A 16,335-nucleotide genomic window follows, 5' to 3' on the forward strand; every position below is an offset into this window, starting at 1 on the left:
AACATATTATACCTTTTACCGATCATGTTACTCATATGGGAGGCAGATCTGGGGAACAGAATTGCAGTGACGTTAATACAGACCGTTCAACAAACCTGCTATGGGCTCTGTTCATACCACAACTCAACCCGAAGGTCACCGCCACATTAATTCCTGACTCCAGTGTGCTGGGAGTGTTACTCATAAATAAATGTTTGCAGCGGTAATTACTGTAACTGTCTGGAGAGTCTTTAGGATTGCATTTGTGACATTGTGGGGAAACAGGCATACAGCTGTTTAAGAAGAGGCCTTTAAACCAGTCTTATATGTCAAGCGCAATCACACCGTCAGTCACACATGACGGACAGCATGCTGTCAGCCACCCTGGATTGAAGGGGAAATATTCACAGCAGGGAACGACTTAAGATATTCCCATCAAGGCACTGCGAGTGCTCCAGTGACGAGACCTGGAGAGGAATAATGGCTTTGTGCTGCCACTGGAGAGGTAATAGCACTGTGCTGTTGGACGGGATTACAGCTCAGTCCTCAGGAGCTCGAGACAAGGAGGAAGGTGTGCTGTTCCTGGATTTTCACACGCTTAAGGAGGCGGAGTACATCTCAGGAACAGGCAGCTACATCAGCTGAGGATGAGGATTTTCTACCACACAATACTGACGCATGACCCTTGAACTTTGGGGACTTTGTAGCTAATATGCACTGCATCTGGGCATATTCTGCCAGTAGATATAAATTTACATCCCCCTCATAAACGCTTATCCAGTACAGGGAACAGGAAACACAGGGCACACTGCGAGAGGACACTGGACAGCAAGCCCCTTCAATCTAAGGCACACCAGCACATACAAAATCACATGCTATGGGCACTATTGTGGGGGAGGTAGAATTTTTGGAAGAAACTCACACAAACAAAGGGGGAATACTCCAAACACAGAGCCAATAGCATAATATCAAAAAAGAACAGCGCATGTAAATGCTTTCCCTCTTTCGTCATCGTGGAGGCAAATGGGTGACCATCATCACTCAACGTGCTGCACGTCCCTGCTATGAAATAAAGTTCTACCTCCCTTAGTGTTGCTTTAGTAATGCACCACAGATCGGAGAAACACACTATTCAATGCAAAATCTCACTAAACAATGTCTTTCTCCAATTAGCAGACAAAAAAGCCTTCAAGAATTGTGTGATAGATCTTATCAGGGTAGTGAAAATGAGAGAGAGAGAGAGAGAGAGAAAGAAAGAAACTCGAATCAAAATGGTAAGAGCACTTATTATTGTAATGTTATCTTTTGCAAAACTGACAAGCATATTATTTGCCAAAAAAAGTCATTCTCACAGAAAGCTGAAATGAAAGTTACTTGCCTTAGAAAAAACAATGCAAAGAGAGAGTTAGGAATCAATTCCCCGGTGACTCAGGCAGGTCAGACTCAGGAGCATGTTTACACGGATAATTTCCATCACAAAACATAAGTACAAGCCTCACATTGCTGTATCCCCCTCCCCAAACTGTACCAAAATATGGAAAAAGAAAACAATTCCTTCCATTTCCATTTCCATAATAGCAGAGAACGTCACTTTGTATTACTCACCCAGGCTGAAACAGCGATCGGTGTAGCGGGCATAACGGCCCCATGCCCAAGAGGGCGCTGACTTGGAGGGGAGACCACAATGCTTTGGACTTGCACTCATGGTAAACAGAGTTGCCAAACCCTTAATAAGAGACAAAGTTTGCTCTAGAGATACCCAGAGAAGCCAAAAAAGAATGGTAATCAGCGAAGGCGCCTCACATGGCCGTATCCTCACCACCGAAAACACCGGAGCAGCAAAGTGAAAACGATGCTACTTCACATATAAACACCCTCAGTGAATTCCGTCTGTAAAAATAAATCCCCAAAGAAAACAGCAGGCATATCAAAATACCCCATATTTATATGGAGTGGGTGACTTTAGTGCGCTTTATTTTTAGCATAAAATGAACATCTATATGAAAAACAAGGAAGGAAGGGAGGGAGTTTGGAGAATGAGGACAAAAGCTGTTTACCTCAAAATACGTTAAGAGTAAATGCATCTCAGACACCATTTCAGTGCATTTAAGCATTTCAATTATGTATCAACTGTTATATGCAGTACTTAACATGCACAAAAAATTAGCAAATTCTATCAAATTAAATAAAATGTGTTTAAAATATTAAATCCTTAAATATTAATATTATATTTACAGGCAGTATTATGCAACACTGTGGTTTAAATATTTAGTTAGGATTCTTAGTAAAATCACAGCTGTGTAACTAAGGTGGACCAGTGGTTTTTACCTTTTCATTGTCCAGGGATTTCTGGCTGGTTTCAGGGACAACTTATATACCAACAAGAATTACACTGGCATGGATGAAGGGTTTGGTCTGGAAAGCTTTTCTCAAGCCAAACCTAAAACTTTCTTTGGACAGTTTATAAGGACTCACTCTGCATTACACTGAAATATTACTAAAAACAAGTGCCTAGGCCATCCAAAGACACCAGTAAATCCAAAACTTAATCACTCCCAGGTCATATAGTATATGTGCTTTAATTAATGTGAATATAATGCTGTGAGTTGTTGTAATCGTTTCCCCCTAAGAGAGGACCCATTAACAGCTCTGCAATAATATCTTTCAACAATCACGGCATCCGCTTTCAGAAAATTATTGATTTCATACATATGCTACTCGAGAATAACAGGACACATTTCCGCTCAGGCACATTCTGCCCCTGCCTGAGCCGAGGACCTCATTACCGTACCTGTATGGACACGTATCGCTGACGTCACTAAGAATTTCAATACCATTTTTTATAGTATGAAAAATTCTGATATTTACCTATGGCTTTTCTGTCTTTACAATGTTGCGGTACAGTTACACCATAATCGGCAAAACTGAAAACTTTGCGAAGATCTTTGCCTTTCTGCGGACGTACGTTATATCGTTTCATTTTAGAAGATGAACTTGTCAGATAGCAGAAACAACGGAAAAGAAATGCCGTATTGCTTTATTGATCTTCGGCATGAGGAAATAAAGTTTTTGTGTTTTTCTTTGCCTTTTCTTTTGAAGTTAATTTAAATGTTAATTTGGCAAACGTATCCACCTCCCCCCCTTGGTAGGGGCCAAATCTGCCCTGAAGCCCTGCCCCCCCCCCAAAAAAATAAAATAATAAATAAAATAAAATAACCACACACACACACCACTCCCACACTATTGGCTGGGACTTGGGACATGTACCTGCCATTCATACCCAATCTACTCTCTTGAAACAAATGAAACATTGTTTTACATATCTCGGAATTTATTTTTAAATGAAGTATACATGCATATTGAATTATCTACATCTAGTATTAAATCAAATACAGTGTACAAGTGAAAGCCTCCATTAGGTATGTTGCAAACTGCTTTGAAGACTCACCAAAAGTGGCATTTTCATCTTTTTTTTTTCATCATATCCCTGCTATTTTCATTTATACAGTGCCTACATGACATATGTGTACAGTGCACTGAATAAGCTTATGTGTGACTGTTTGTACAAACAGCATTCTCAGGGATCCACTACATACAGTATGGACACTCTAAACTTGCATTATTTACAGCTATGTTTACTTATTTAGCCAGCAAAATGTGCTTTTTACCTCCACCGCTTTCACTGGAATAAAAAGCATAGCATTCACTCGATCGTTTCACACAATGATAACCCATAAACCATGCTTACACCTCTTTAAGTACAGTGAGCCCCTGCAGAGTCCACGCAGCTAAAACACCTTCCGTCTGATCATGGATCTTTGTCACTGTCAGCTTTATAAACCTCTCTTAAAATATATTTTATTCGATCCCACTACGCCGTTCCCACCAGAGCCTATTATACACAAACGGTCAGAGATGACATTTCGCTATATCACTCTTTTTAAGCGAACGCTCCTCCACAGCGCTCCCATGCACAGCCTATTAGGCAAAGGTCTCCCAGTGCTTGCATATACTGTAGCACACGCAACTTCACGGACTGCTTCTTCGACTGCTTCATATCCAATTCCTGCTTCTTCTTTTACTGCTTGATAGCCAATTCCAATCACTGAACCACCTATAACGTCAAGCCAGTCCGTATCTTGTATGGTGACTTAGGCTATTTCTACACGATGCTGATCGCTTGTTAAAAACGAAATACCTAAGCTACAAAACAAAAACAAGACATTATTGCAGAGTATTAATAGTAGAGGGCAGTTACTTTTTAGTGTAGACAGTTGCATAGACAAGCAACAGATGATTTGGACCTATTTTAATACTACGCAGCCATTAATTACTTTTTTTGTGGGGAATGAAAAATTTTAAATGATTATAAACTAAAATACTCCTGTCAGTTGGACGCCAGCTCCACTAGGTCGATTATAAGGTTAAATACTTGCCAAAAACATGCAATATTCAGGTGAACAGTATCGTGAGTCGACTGAGAAGAGAATCTGGGCTGTTTAATATAACATCGGTCTTTATGTGTGATTTGGGGCAACTATAAATATCTGGAAGTTATGATCGGCAAAACATTACACAATAGTAGCCGTCGTTACACAAATGCACATGCAGACTACAACTACTATAGTAGTTAATATTTTAATTGAAAATGAATTATGCATATGTTTACTCAGGCTGGGCGTTTTCTTCACCTAGAAATATAATTCACTGGATTATTACACATCACACGTTCCGACTGTCACTGTGATCATTATTCTACAATAGGTTGCATAATACTCGCATAATCATCGCTATTTACATTCCTGATTTTATAGTAAAGTAATCATCCGCCTGCTCCAATAAAACAGTTACTCTGTTTCACACAGACTATGTAACCAACGGGCAACAATAATATGCTATACGACCAAAATGAGCCTAACATCTCGAAGGGATGTGTAATGGATCGCAAACGGCACCTTCAAATACTACGATCGCAGGAAAATGAGCGCAATAAATAAAAGGGGGAAAACTTTTCTATCAGGAAATGCCGAACCTTTTGCGCTGCGGAGCCCTGGGCTCACGCTACACGCATTTAAATCGGGAAATAACTGGAGAAGGTGCTGATCGGCGATGCACTACAGTATGTTAATCTCACATTTACTTAATGGCAACGCTATTTCACTAAGCAATACTGATTATTGCGATCAGAGTATTTTTTAATGCTTTAAATGCCGAAGTCTTTTACGTTTGACCTGCATGTTGCTTTGCTTTCAATATGTAATTTTAATATCTATGCATCTCGTGTCCGTTTTATGTACTTTGAAAACACAACACGTGTGATCGCCTTTCTCCGCTAAACGCTAAGAATAATGCGCCTCTCGCTCGAGCCATAAAATGCAAGATACCGACCACTAGGTAAAATATTTTAAAAATACGAACAATATAACCCGCCGTAACAACGGGTTGTGAGACACAAAGGCTTAATGAAAGAATATACGGTAGCCCGGGATGATGACAAACGCGGCTGCCGCAAAGTCCTACGCTTGAAGTATGACTCCAATAGAGGACACGTATAAGGCTTGAGAAAAAGGATCAGATCAGAGTGGTTCAAACACCCATTAAGAATCTGCTAATGGGGAACAATAAATGCTCTGCTCACCTGAGAAGAAATTAAGTAATTAAATACAGAGGAGACCTTTAACCAGAATCTTCCATGGCAAGTGCTTTACTGTAAATGTTTGCATGCATTTCGCTTTACCCACATACCCGCTGCGCCACGAAAGAAATGACATATTAATAGGAATATACTTGCAAGTCCCGATGTCTCCATCCCGCTGCTGATGTTACAGCAGATCCCCAATCGGCATCTGCGGCCAAGAGGCTATCTGTCTCTAGTAAAGGCGAAAGCGGAGCGGACGGCAGCGGCTTTAGTCTGACAAGATACCCGCCCAATCGGAGGCTCAGAGAGCGCAGTTACGGCCAATCCTCCCGACAGAAAGCCAGCCTGTGCAGCATGGTAGATTGTCCTTTAAAACGTGTCATTTTTTCTCACCTAGTTCACTTGCAGAAATTCTGCGCTCCACACTTCAGATACTTCAGTACGTTCAAAGTGATGAGAGGTTCTATTGGGGCTATTTTTATACGTCTTGTGTGCTTTTCTGCAACTAGGTTACACGTGTGATAGTAATAATATTAACAACAACAACAAAAATATAGTTAGAAATATTTAAGGGTTACATGTGTTATAGAAATCTAAACAAAACGTTATCTAATCTGTGTCTATAAAAAGATATTCAGCAATCAAATTAACCATTTGTTGTAAATATACTACAGAATGTAACCGAATACCAATATCTTTAGTATTTTTTAAAGGTAACATCGCAACACAATCCAAAATGATCTGTTTCCGTCTGAAATGCCGAGTAAATAGTATTCCGTTCCGCTTTTCGTAGACTCGTACGGGTGCGCAGTTCAGAATAATGTTTCCATTTAAAGTCTTATGGACTGTGTACAGAAAAGGATATGAATGATCTGTGCTTTTATAACCCTTGATTTTCACTGATTGCCATTGAAAGTTGTTCTGGTGTGTAGTACAGTAGCGCGAAGAGGGAGACAACGGGGATCCATTGGCATTTTCCGACCTGTTAGCTTTAATATTTGACATATTTTTCGCAGACGAATGCAAAAGTGACTAAATACGGCGATAAGAGAAGAAGAGACCGCAGTTCTATTTAAAATAAGTGAGTTATATTGGAATTACGCTGTGACAAATAAGGATAATGCATTTGTACGTTAAGAGGATAGGGAATCCCGTCCAAAGAGACGCGTGTATACATTCACTGGCCATCTTATTAGGTACACCTTGCTACTATGAGTTGAAGCCCCTTTTGCTTTCAGAACTGCTTTACATTAACTATTCTTGGCATAGATTCAACAAGGTGATTTGTCGGTTGTACCTTAGTAATGCGAATATCCCATTCCACTACATCCCATAGGTGCTCTTTTGGACTGAGATCTGGTGACTGTGGAAACCAGTTGAATATAGGAAACTCATGTGAGGTTTGAATATAGAATATATGTACTGTATATATATTTGAATACCGTTAAATCATATGCGTTATACTGCTGGAAGTAGCCATTAAAAGCTGGATAAACTGTACTCATAAAGCGATGGACATGGTCAGCAACAATACTCTGGTGGGCTGTGGCATTTACACAGTGGTGAACTGCTACTAAGGGGCCAAAAGTGTGCCAAGGAAATATCCCCCACACACTTACACCAACAGCAACGGCCTGAATTGTTGATGCAAGGCTGGTGCCAAATTCCAACCCAGCCATCTGAATGTCGCAGCAGAAATCAAGGCTCATCTGATCAGGCAATTTTTTTCCCCATTTCTTCCATTGTCCAGTTTTAGTGAACCCTCAGTTTCATGATCCCGGATGAGAAGAGTAGCACCTGGTGTGGTTTGCTACAGCTGTAGCCCATCTGCTTCAAGGTTCGACGTGTTGTGCATTCAGAGATGCTCTTCTGCATATCTTGGTTGTGACAAGTTAGTCTTTCAAATACTGTCGTCTTTCTATCAGCTTAAAACATTCTGGCCATTCTGGCGAAAGAAAGGGGAATGATCCATGGATCAGTCCACCACAAACAAAAGACTTTATTAAACTTAGAATAGAACAGAAAGGGGACATCATAAATTAAAAGAACCACGAGGGGTCAAAACCAGAACAGAGTACAAAACTCTAAATTAATTGCAATGAAAACAAACACTAATCAGGGAACCAGAGCAGAACTGGGAGCAGTACTGGGAGAAAAACACACAGTAACAACTACAGCTACTAACACACAGTAACTTCTACAATGACAGACTAAAGGACAGAAGGAGGACAGGCACTTAAATCTACACAGGTAACAAGGGCAAACAATGGGCAGGTGTAGAATATAACCAAAACCGATCAGAAGAGGCACAGGGACACCAAACCACAGGTTGAATAAGTCACAACTAACAAGCACTGGAACTAGGAAACATTAACAAACACTGAGAGCTAACAACACTAGGAGAGAATGGGAACAAAAGTACAGGGAGAACAATAATTAAACAAAGCACAAGCAGGGTAGACCAAAAACAGGGACACAAAACCAAGACATAGAAAAATACCGAACATTAAGGATAAAATAAAACCAATATACATTAAACAAAACATGAAGCTGGTCAGCTTGAACTCATGACTGGAGAGTTTCCACCTCTGAACCACACACTCGACCCACTGAGCTACGCAGCAGCCGAGGGAGTGGGGAAACACACTAGGGACTGAGGGGCTACAAGATAGAGAGGAGGTAGAAGGATGGCCAGTGACACCTATTGGCCAAATGGGGACAGGGTCCTACGGGCACCACCCTGACAATTCTTCTCTAATCTTTGTCATCAAATATCCAATGAACTGCCACTCACTGGATATTTTTTCTTATTCACCCCATTCTCTGTAAACCCTAGAGATTGTTGTGCGTGAAAATCCCAGTAGATCAGCAGTGCCTGAAATTACCAGCCCGTCTGGCACCAAAACCCTGCCACACTGAAAGTCACATAAATCACCTTTCTCTCCCATTCTAATGTTTGATGTGAACATTACCTGAAGCCTGTATCTCCTGACATATGGTTGCCTGACATATGATTCGTTGATTAGATATTTGCTTCAACAAGCAATTGAACAGGTGTACCTAATAAAGTGGCCAGTGATCAGTGATCAGGTCAGTGGTATAGGAGCCACTGATAAGAACAATATTCCTATTTTGACTGCACCACATGTTAACTGTTTGTGTTTGTGTCTGGTGGGCGGCAGGGAGGGTGCTATATTGAAGTTAGGTGCATTTTCAGTTTCCATGACGGTCTCTTCTGTGGTGTGTTGGCGACTGCTCTGGGTTGGTTCCTGCCTGCGCCCATTGTTCCCGGGATAGGCTCCGGTCCCCTCCCCCGCGACTCCAGTTGGGATTAAGTGGTTTCCGAAAATGGATGGATGGATGGTATCTTTCACTGCAACACAACTTGGCTCTACTGCACCCATAGTAATAGGCAGAAGAAATTGCCATTATGTGTCAGCTTAACTCATACACAATTTAGAATTCATTAGCACCAGGTTGCCACGGTTAAGAACAGGGCATTTAAATGTTTCTGTGCACTAATAATTGCGTCTTTATTTTCTTTTCTGGTACTGTGTATCATGTTTTAACACACACCAGGCACAGACTGGCGGATGGGAAGTTCTGGAGTTTTCCTGGTGGACCGGACTTGTGAGGGCCAGTCTAGCCAGAGGCACCCAACCCGTCGGCCGATCTCGGCGTGTTTCCAGGGCGATTGCAGGAGATGATTAAAGGATAATGGAAAACCTATTTCATTGGTGGCCAACCGGTTGATCGGGAATGGCAAAATATACCAAGGGGGAGTCCCCTGACCAACAGCAAATTCCCAGGCTGCTTTTGTTGCCAGTTGCACTACACAGAGGAAGCAATGCAATATATTGATCCCCAGAGGGAAGTTATGAATGTGAGTAATCCTGGAAAGTAGTCCAGCTTATATACACTGTTTCTGGTTTGTAGGAGGATATTAGGAGCAAATTCACTTGCCAAAACCAGATATCTACACATTTATTTAGACTGATGTTATAAGTCAGAAGCAGGGCCGGCTCTACCTTTTCAGCAGCCCTAGGGGGGCTTTACCTGGGACCCCCCCCCCCCCACCACCATCATTCTACTTCAGCCACGACACAGTAATTCAGAGGCCCTGGGTGCCAGCTTATCCTGCCTATAGCTAGAGTCAGCCCCGGTCAGGAGGCTGGGTTTTTAAAAAATGTAAAGCATTTTCACTCAGATATAGCTGTATACTCTATAAGTCATCAGGAAACAATTTCTATAAAAGTAACAGCATTATAAACATTAATCTCATTAAGGGGACTGTATTTGAAAAGCATTTCCTTTGTAGTAATATTAGTAAGAGCATTTTGTAAGGTTTGATCATTCATTCATTCATTACCTCCTGAAAAACCCAGTAGCTGGTGATCAAAATTTCTACATTAACCCACCCAGCTGGGGTATATTTTCCTTCACCGCCCCCCCTTCTGTGTACAATGGTTTCATCTGTAGCTCCAAGCTTGAGTGTCCCAGTATTGTATTAATCACAATAACCTTGTCCATGCTTTATACAGTGTAACTCATGTACAGAAACGTGCACCAAGCTTCATCGCACATGCATGCTAAATGTAGCTGCTTTTTGCTCCTCTGCAGGCTCTCAGCCTATCGGTGCTGAATGAACGTTATTCAAATATTAATATTTCTGAGAAAATCTAGGAAATGGAAGAATAACACTGGTCATATAATCTTGGTTGCAGGACATCCATAATTTGAATCGCCTGAAGGTGGAATATCGGTAATGGGTTAATAGCGAAGGTTAAGTTATTCTCAAGCACAATCTTCAGTTAGCAAAACTGAAGTCATTAAAAACCTGCAATAATTAGATAACCTGTACTCTGCAGAGACACCAGGTGGCAAAATCTTAGAAAATGAGATAAGATTACATCGTTTCTCTTGAACGTCGTCAATGCTACTTAAAAGCAGCTAGCTGGAAGTCAAAGTTGTGCCAACTCAAAATTTAATTTTCCCTTCACTCCGCTAATCAGTCATGTATGAATCTTTTTCACACCACTAGGCAAAGTGAAGGCGTCGAACTGTCCCGAAAAAAGACCGTGTGGTTAATCGGGAGTCAGGTGTCTTTGAAAAGTATAACTAAATAAAGTTTTAAATGTCAAAACTGTAGTAATACAATTTGGTATTGAAAAGACAGTATTTTATATCTGAAATCCTATAATATTATTATATTCTGCATTTTTTTAGAAGTGTGACTTTCCTAAAATGAATAGAGTGGGAATGTAATAATATTATATAATATTATATTCTGTTTTAATAAGAAGAAGACTAAGAAGATAATAATTTTAAGTGTGCCCCACTACATACTGGCAGACTCCATGGGCTACATTACAGTTTGAAAATTAATAAAACCTATTTTATAAAATCAATCTCAGTAATTGCCCATGTCATGTCAATGTAGAATATTTTAAACATCTACTAAAACATGGACCATTAAAAGTTGTGAGCAGTTATTTCAAGGTAAACTTTCGAGGGGCACTAAAGCCATGCTTAATGATCCTCAGCACATTCAGACCCCCATAACAGAGGATGAGCCCTTGACCTCTTCACAAGACCAAATAATCCAGGTGCGCTGAGGTGTAGGTTACGGTGCCCTTCAGAATTACTGCGACCTTTGATAAAAATAGCCTAACGAGGCTATGGAAAAAGATGTCTTCTTTGTTCACTAACTCAACCTCAAACTATGAGAGAAATCTAACCTTTCACTGAAATACATTTATTCAATAAAATCCTCACAAATAAAAGTTTTTTTCCCTCAGAACACACATGTCACAAGTACTGGCACCCTTAACAAAAACTAATTGCCATGTATTCACACTCCCATTTTACCTTTTACGAGCACACATAAAAATTTAGGAACCTTTAATTAGTGATGCGTGACTTCCTGTTCCATTGGGGAATAAATATGAGGTAACACACAGGCCAACCCATCCATCAACATGGGGACGACCAGAGAATACACTAATGCAACAAGAAAACAAGTTCTGAACTAAATAAATGGCTATTAAATAGCTGCATGCTTGAAAACCCCCATTTCCACTAGTCCAATAATTAAGAAGTTTGTCACAGAGCTGCGATGAATCTGCCTGGAATAGGATGCAATCCTATTTTGCCTCCACCTACTGTAAAGGAGGTAATTGGAGAATCTCCTCCACGGATCACAGTTTTACAACTGTAGCAGTGGCACCTAAAATGATGCTACCTCCAGCCAATAACCTATTTGGCAAACCTGCCAGAAGAAAGTCCCTGCTGATGTCAAACCACTAGTAAAGCGCCCAGAGTTTCTAAACATTACTGCAATGTTGACTGGTGGTTTTGCTGACAACATAGGTAAACAACATGAAGAACAGATCTGAATCCCCACTGCGAATCATGGCGGTGGATCTGTGATGCTGTTTTTCTTCCAACAACCCTGGGAATCTTTTCAGGATGAAATCAAGGACCCAAAACAAGTATCAGACTTTGGCTGCCTCTTAACCAGGAGGCTAGGACTGGGTTGGACTGCATTTGGATCTTCCAGTAGCACGGTGGTCAAAAGCTTGCTTCCAAATCCACACAAAAATGGTTCACTGACCAAAGAAACAAGGTTTTAGCCACCCTAGTCCAATGAACTAAAGCCTGCTGAAGACCTTTGGAACATGCTGAAGAGAAGAATCTACAGAGACTGAAGGAATGAGCTCAGATAGTTTCAACTGTGTCGCATTATAAAACTCGGTGTTTTTATCACGGCTAAGGCAGAGAATACCAAAAAAAAAAAAAACTAAATCCAGGAGTACCAGTAATCGTGACATATTGTTTTTGAGAAAAAAAAATGTTTTATGTGAGGATTTCTTTTCTTTGAATAAATTTACCTCAGTAAAAACTGAGAATTTTCTCATAATTTAAGCAAAAGCTCAAGCTAATGAAGAATAAAGACTTTCTTTCACAGCCTTTACTCATTATTTTCACAAGTGTGCGATAATTTTGGGTGGCACAATAATCCTTTCATACAAACAAATAATACGATAATTTGTATCATACCTGTATTCCCACTTGTTAAAAGTGATTTGTAACAAAAACATATGAGAGAAGACTCATGCAAACATGTCAAAAAAAGTTATTGCTTTATTGTGCATTTATCAATTAGCAGTAAAATATTCATAGACCTGATCCAGAGGAGAAAATGACAAATCTGTCAGATGAATAAAGCCAGAAAAATATTCAGGTATTTGCTGCTCAGAAGAAAATAAAATCATCCAAAACAAACACAGTTTTATTCATTTGGTAGTATTTGTATCACTACGCCTTAAAATTTCCATTTTTAAAATGCACACTGGGTGCTTAAAATCAAAAACTTTTATAGCAAAGACATTCAGAAGTTAAGATCTGGAACACAGCATGTCATGAGAAAGCAATACAAATGAACTGGAGAACATTATGATGGATCATTGAATTAATTTAAGTGTTTCTCCATGGACGTGTGTGTAATATGAGTAGATACTGATATAAGTACATCATTTATGTGACATGATATTAAGAAATTTGCATACAGAACTCTTAATCAAACATAACTCAGTGTTCAGTCACCATCACTGTCATCATAATACCGATTTCGTTTGATTTGTTCTTCCACAGACAGCATCTCTTGTTCGGTCTCCCCCATTTCCAAGTCTTTTTCCAAAATGCCTCCAATATTTGCATCAAAGAAGTCAGGCCTTTCGTCCTTTTTCCATTCTCCTGTTGTACTGCCTGCATTTTCACTTGGCATAATTCCAAAATGCAGAAGGTCATCTAACAAAGAAACAATAGGCGTCTCAGTAGAGGGATCGCTGAACATGTCTTCCTTGAAATCAGATGGCAGACTGGAATTGTCACATCCCACACACATGTCTTCTTGCACAGATGTAGCATTCAAGTGGAGCATTTTCCCAGAGGAGACATTTTCAGATTCAGTCCCATCTGTGAATATGTCTTTGGTAAACCAACCCTTTCCTGCATTCACACATTTGGCACCGGATGGGACAAAGGCATCTTGTTTTCTAGCTATCTGTAAACCATCATAGTTTTGGGTGCATTTCAAGTCATTTATGGATTCCTCTGAATGATCACATGCGTCTTTTCTGAGATACTCTGTGGCAGAGAACCGAGGCCTTGGAAAGAGTCCATTGTCATCAACTTCTGGGCAGAGTATTCCATTGTCAAACAGCAGGTTGTTGCTGTTATTATTGTTGTTGTTGGAATTTACATTTATTTCCTGTTCTTGTGGCACATGATTATCAATTACTGTGACCTGCACAGTATTTTCTCCTTCTGCAGCATCCCCATGCTCCTTCGTTTCTCTCTCTTCCAACTTTCCCCCAACACCACCCACACTTTCTTTACCATCTTGTAGTCCTGCAGGTACATCGCCACCATTTACAACTCCATCCATCTCACTTGCTTCTAACTTCTCAGCAACATCTGCAGGTCCTGCTGCCTCCACAGAAGAAGACATGACCTCCACAGTGGGCAGCATCATCTCCTGCTTCACCGGATTTTGCCCGTCTTTGTTCCCATGAGCCGCTTGCTTTTTGACTTCTTCGGAGGTCTTTAAGGATGACATCTTGGACTGTCTTTTATCTGTTGATGTGTCAGTGAAGGTCCGTACAGAGCTTTCTTCTGGAGGCCAGCTTGGCTTGACCAGCTTAACTTCTTCTTCAATGCTGAAAGCTTTCTTTGGGGATTCAGTCTGTGGAGGCCATACAATAGACATTTTGTTGGTGTTCTTTTTGTTCTCATCAGAAGATTTATCCATATCCTTTTCCTTTGTGTCTGTCATCTCCTTCTCTGATATGCCCATACTGCTCTGTGCTATAGAGTCGCTTGACTCGTCTTTCTCAGGGGAGGTATTTATTGTGGCTTTTACATTTGAATTATTTTGGTTTTTAGAGTTCCATAACTCCTTATGGGGTTTCTGTCCAAATCCTTCATCGTAATTTCCTTTGGACTTGAAAAGTTGTTTGTAATGTGGCGTACAGAACATATGTCCATGGAGAGAGGCATAGTTTCCCAGACTGGAAAAGACCACAGAATTACTATAGTATGAAGACAATTAACACACATGAAAATGAAGATGCAATTCAGTATCTTTCTGGCGTTTTAAACACGCATTGCCTGCCCAGCATTACCTTAGCTTCCCGCCACAGTGCTCACAGCGGAAGCAGGTTTTATGGAAGTTCTGCTTGTCCGCTATCAGAGACTCCATAGGGTAAACCCTCTTGCGACACACAGAGCACAGCTCTGTCTCCGGAACTCGAGTCTTCTAAAAATGAGATAAGGCATAGGAATTTTCAGAAGCAAACACAAGAAGTGTTAATATTAATCATTTGAATGTTAATAAAAATAATGCAACAATTCAGCATGTTAATTCACTGATAATTGTTAATGAAAATAATTACTCAGTGATTAAATACATAGGTAACACTTTTTAAATTTATATGTGTGCATGCATACAAGTAGCAGCCAGGAAGGTGGTTGGATGATGTGTGGAGTTGTCTAGCAATGTGTTACCTGAGGTTTTCGGTGAGCTTTCTGACGTTTCTGATTTAATTTCCAAAGCAAGACAAAATCAATGAAATTGCAAGGCTTATGGAAAAAGATGCCCAGTGACAGAAATGTTAGTTTGTAAGTACGGATGTAGGGTGCCAATACATTTGAACTCTTTTTAGTATTGTGCAAATTCTAGTACTGGTATTTAATTCACGGTTTCAGTGGCATGTTTTCAAAAAATACAGAGCACACACATAAAGTATTTGTATTATTTTTTAGATATTTTGTGCTGTTCCAGAATCAGGAGTTGAAGGATGGATGGATATAGCCATTGTGTTGGACATTCATAGTATAAACAGTTTCAGTTGTATTGTAAACACAAACCACAAACAGTTAACAAATGAACATTCTGCAAATAAACCAAATAAGGCAGCATCTCCTGAAAACAGTGCCACAGACTGTAATTCTGCAGTGTGGCATGCTGTACATTACAAATACTCCCTTTTCTCATTTCCAGGTAGACACAAAGATGCATTGTTGAGCCATTAGAGTGGAACGTAATTTAATAAAAAAAAATTAATTTGCACATCACAGTCTATTTCAAAGTGAATAAAATTAGAAGTGGTTTTAATGTACTTTTAATACCTAGACCTATTTTTCTCTTCATAAAGAGTGCTTTGATTTATTCTCATATGTATTACCTTTAGTTTACTGGGTCTATTGCAGATTGTTGGCACAAATTCTGTATAACCTACATATTTATCAACAAAATATTTCTGCTCTCCCTTCTGCCTCCTGTTCGGAGCCATCTGGCCCAAACTCACTGTTCATCCACAGGGCTCAGACATCCGGCTTATAACAGCGTCTGAAGAATGGATTCACATGTAGGCCTGATCCAGCGCAAAGACACAGTCATCTGGGTCTGCTTTGCTTCAAGCACCTGCATCAGTCAGCCATGATCATGCTGGTTTCCAATGACTTGACCACACTGGATCAAGAACTCTTTAGTAAGCAAACTAATTTTATTTTTGATTTGTACCTTGACAGTATAAATACATTGTTTTAGGAACACACTTTTTCAAAGGGTTCAGGGAAAATGTTTCAGTTCTCCCAATACTAGTAATTTGGTTTTTTTTCTGTTCTGTGTTTGATTCACTCTGGAAAAATTACTA

At 40.0% G+C, this 16,335-nt stretch overlaps 2 protein-coding genes across 13 annotated transcripts in view; both read right to left on the reverse strand.

Moving 5' to 3' along the window:
* Nucleotides 1-6,095, reverse strand: part of b3galt1b (UDP-Gal:betaGlcNAc beta 1,3-galactosyltransferase, polypeptide 1b) — a 105,091-nt gene extending 98,996 nt beyond the window's left edge. For 3 of the 9 annotated variants that reach the window (XR_011982970.1, XM_023827997.2, XM_072700515.1), the window contains exon 1: nt 1,585-1,825. The gene's annotated coding sequence lies outside the window, so the exon portion shown is untranslated. The other 6 variants (XM_023827994.2, XM_023827995.2, XM_072700516.1 and 3 more) reach the window with 5 other exon arrangements.
* Nucleotides 6,096-12,742: 6,647 nt separating this feature from the next.
* LOC111852298 (uncharacterized) overlaps nt 12,743-16,335 on the reverse strand; it is a 45,783-nt gene continuing 42,190 nt past the window's right edge. For 2 of the 4 annotated variants that reach the window (XM_072700277.1, XM_072700279.1), the window contains 2 exons: nt 14,803-14,936; nt 14,551-14,688 (listed from right to left, as the gene is read on the reverse strand). In XM_072700277.1, coding sequence (XP_072556378.1) covers nt 14,842-14,936 — 95 coding nt within the window. In that variant the 3' untranslated portion in view covers nt 14,551-14,688; nt 14,803-14,841. Of the gene's footprint in view, nt 14,689-14,802; nt 14,937-16,335 lie in introns of those variants that run through there. The other 2 variants (XM_023828060.2, XM_072700278.1) reach the window with 2 other exon arrangements.

This window comes from Paramormyrops kingsleyae, chromosome 16, assembly GCF_048594095.1.
Source record: "Paramormyrops kingsleyae isolate MSU_618 chromosome 16, PKINGS_0.4, whole genome shotgun sequence".
Classification (NCBI taxonomy): Eukaryota; Metazoa; Chordata; class Actinopteri; order Osteoglossiformes; family Mormyridae; genus Paramormyrops; species Paramormyrops kingsleyae.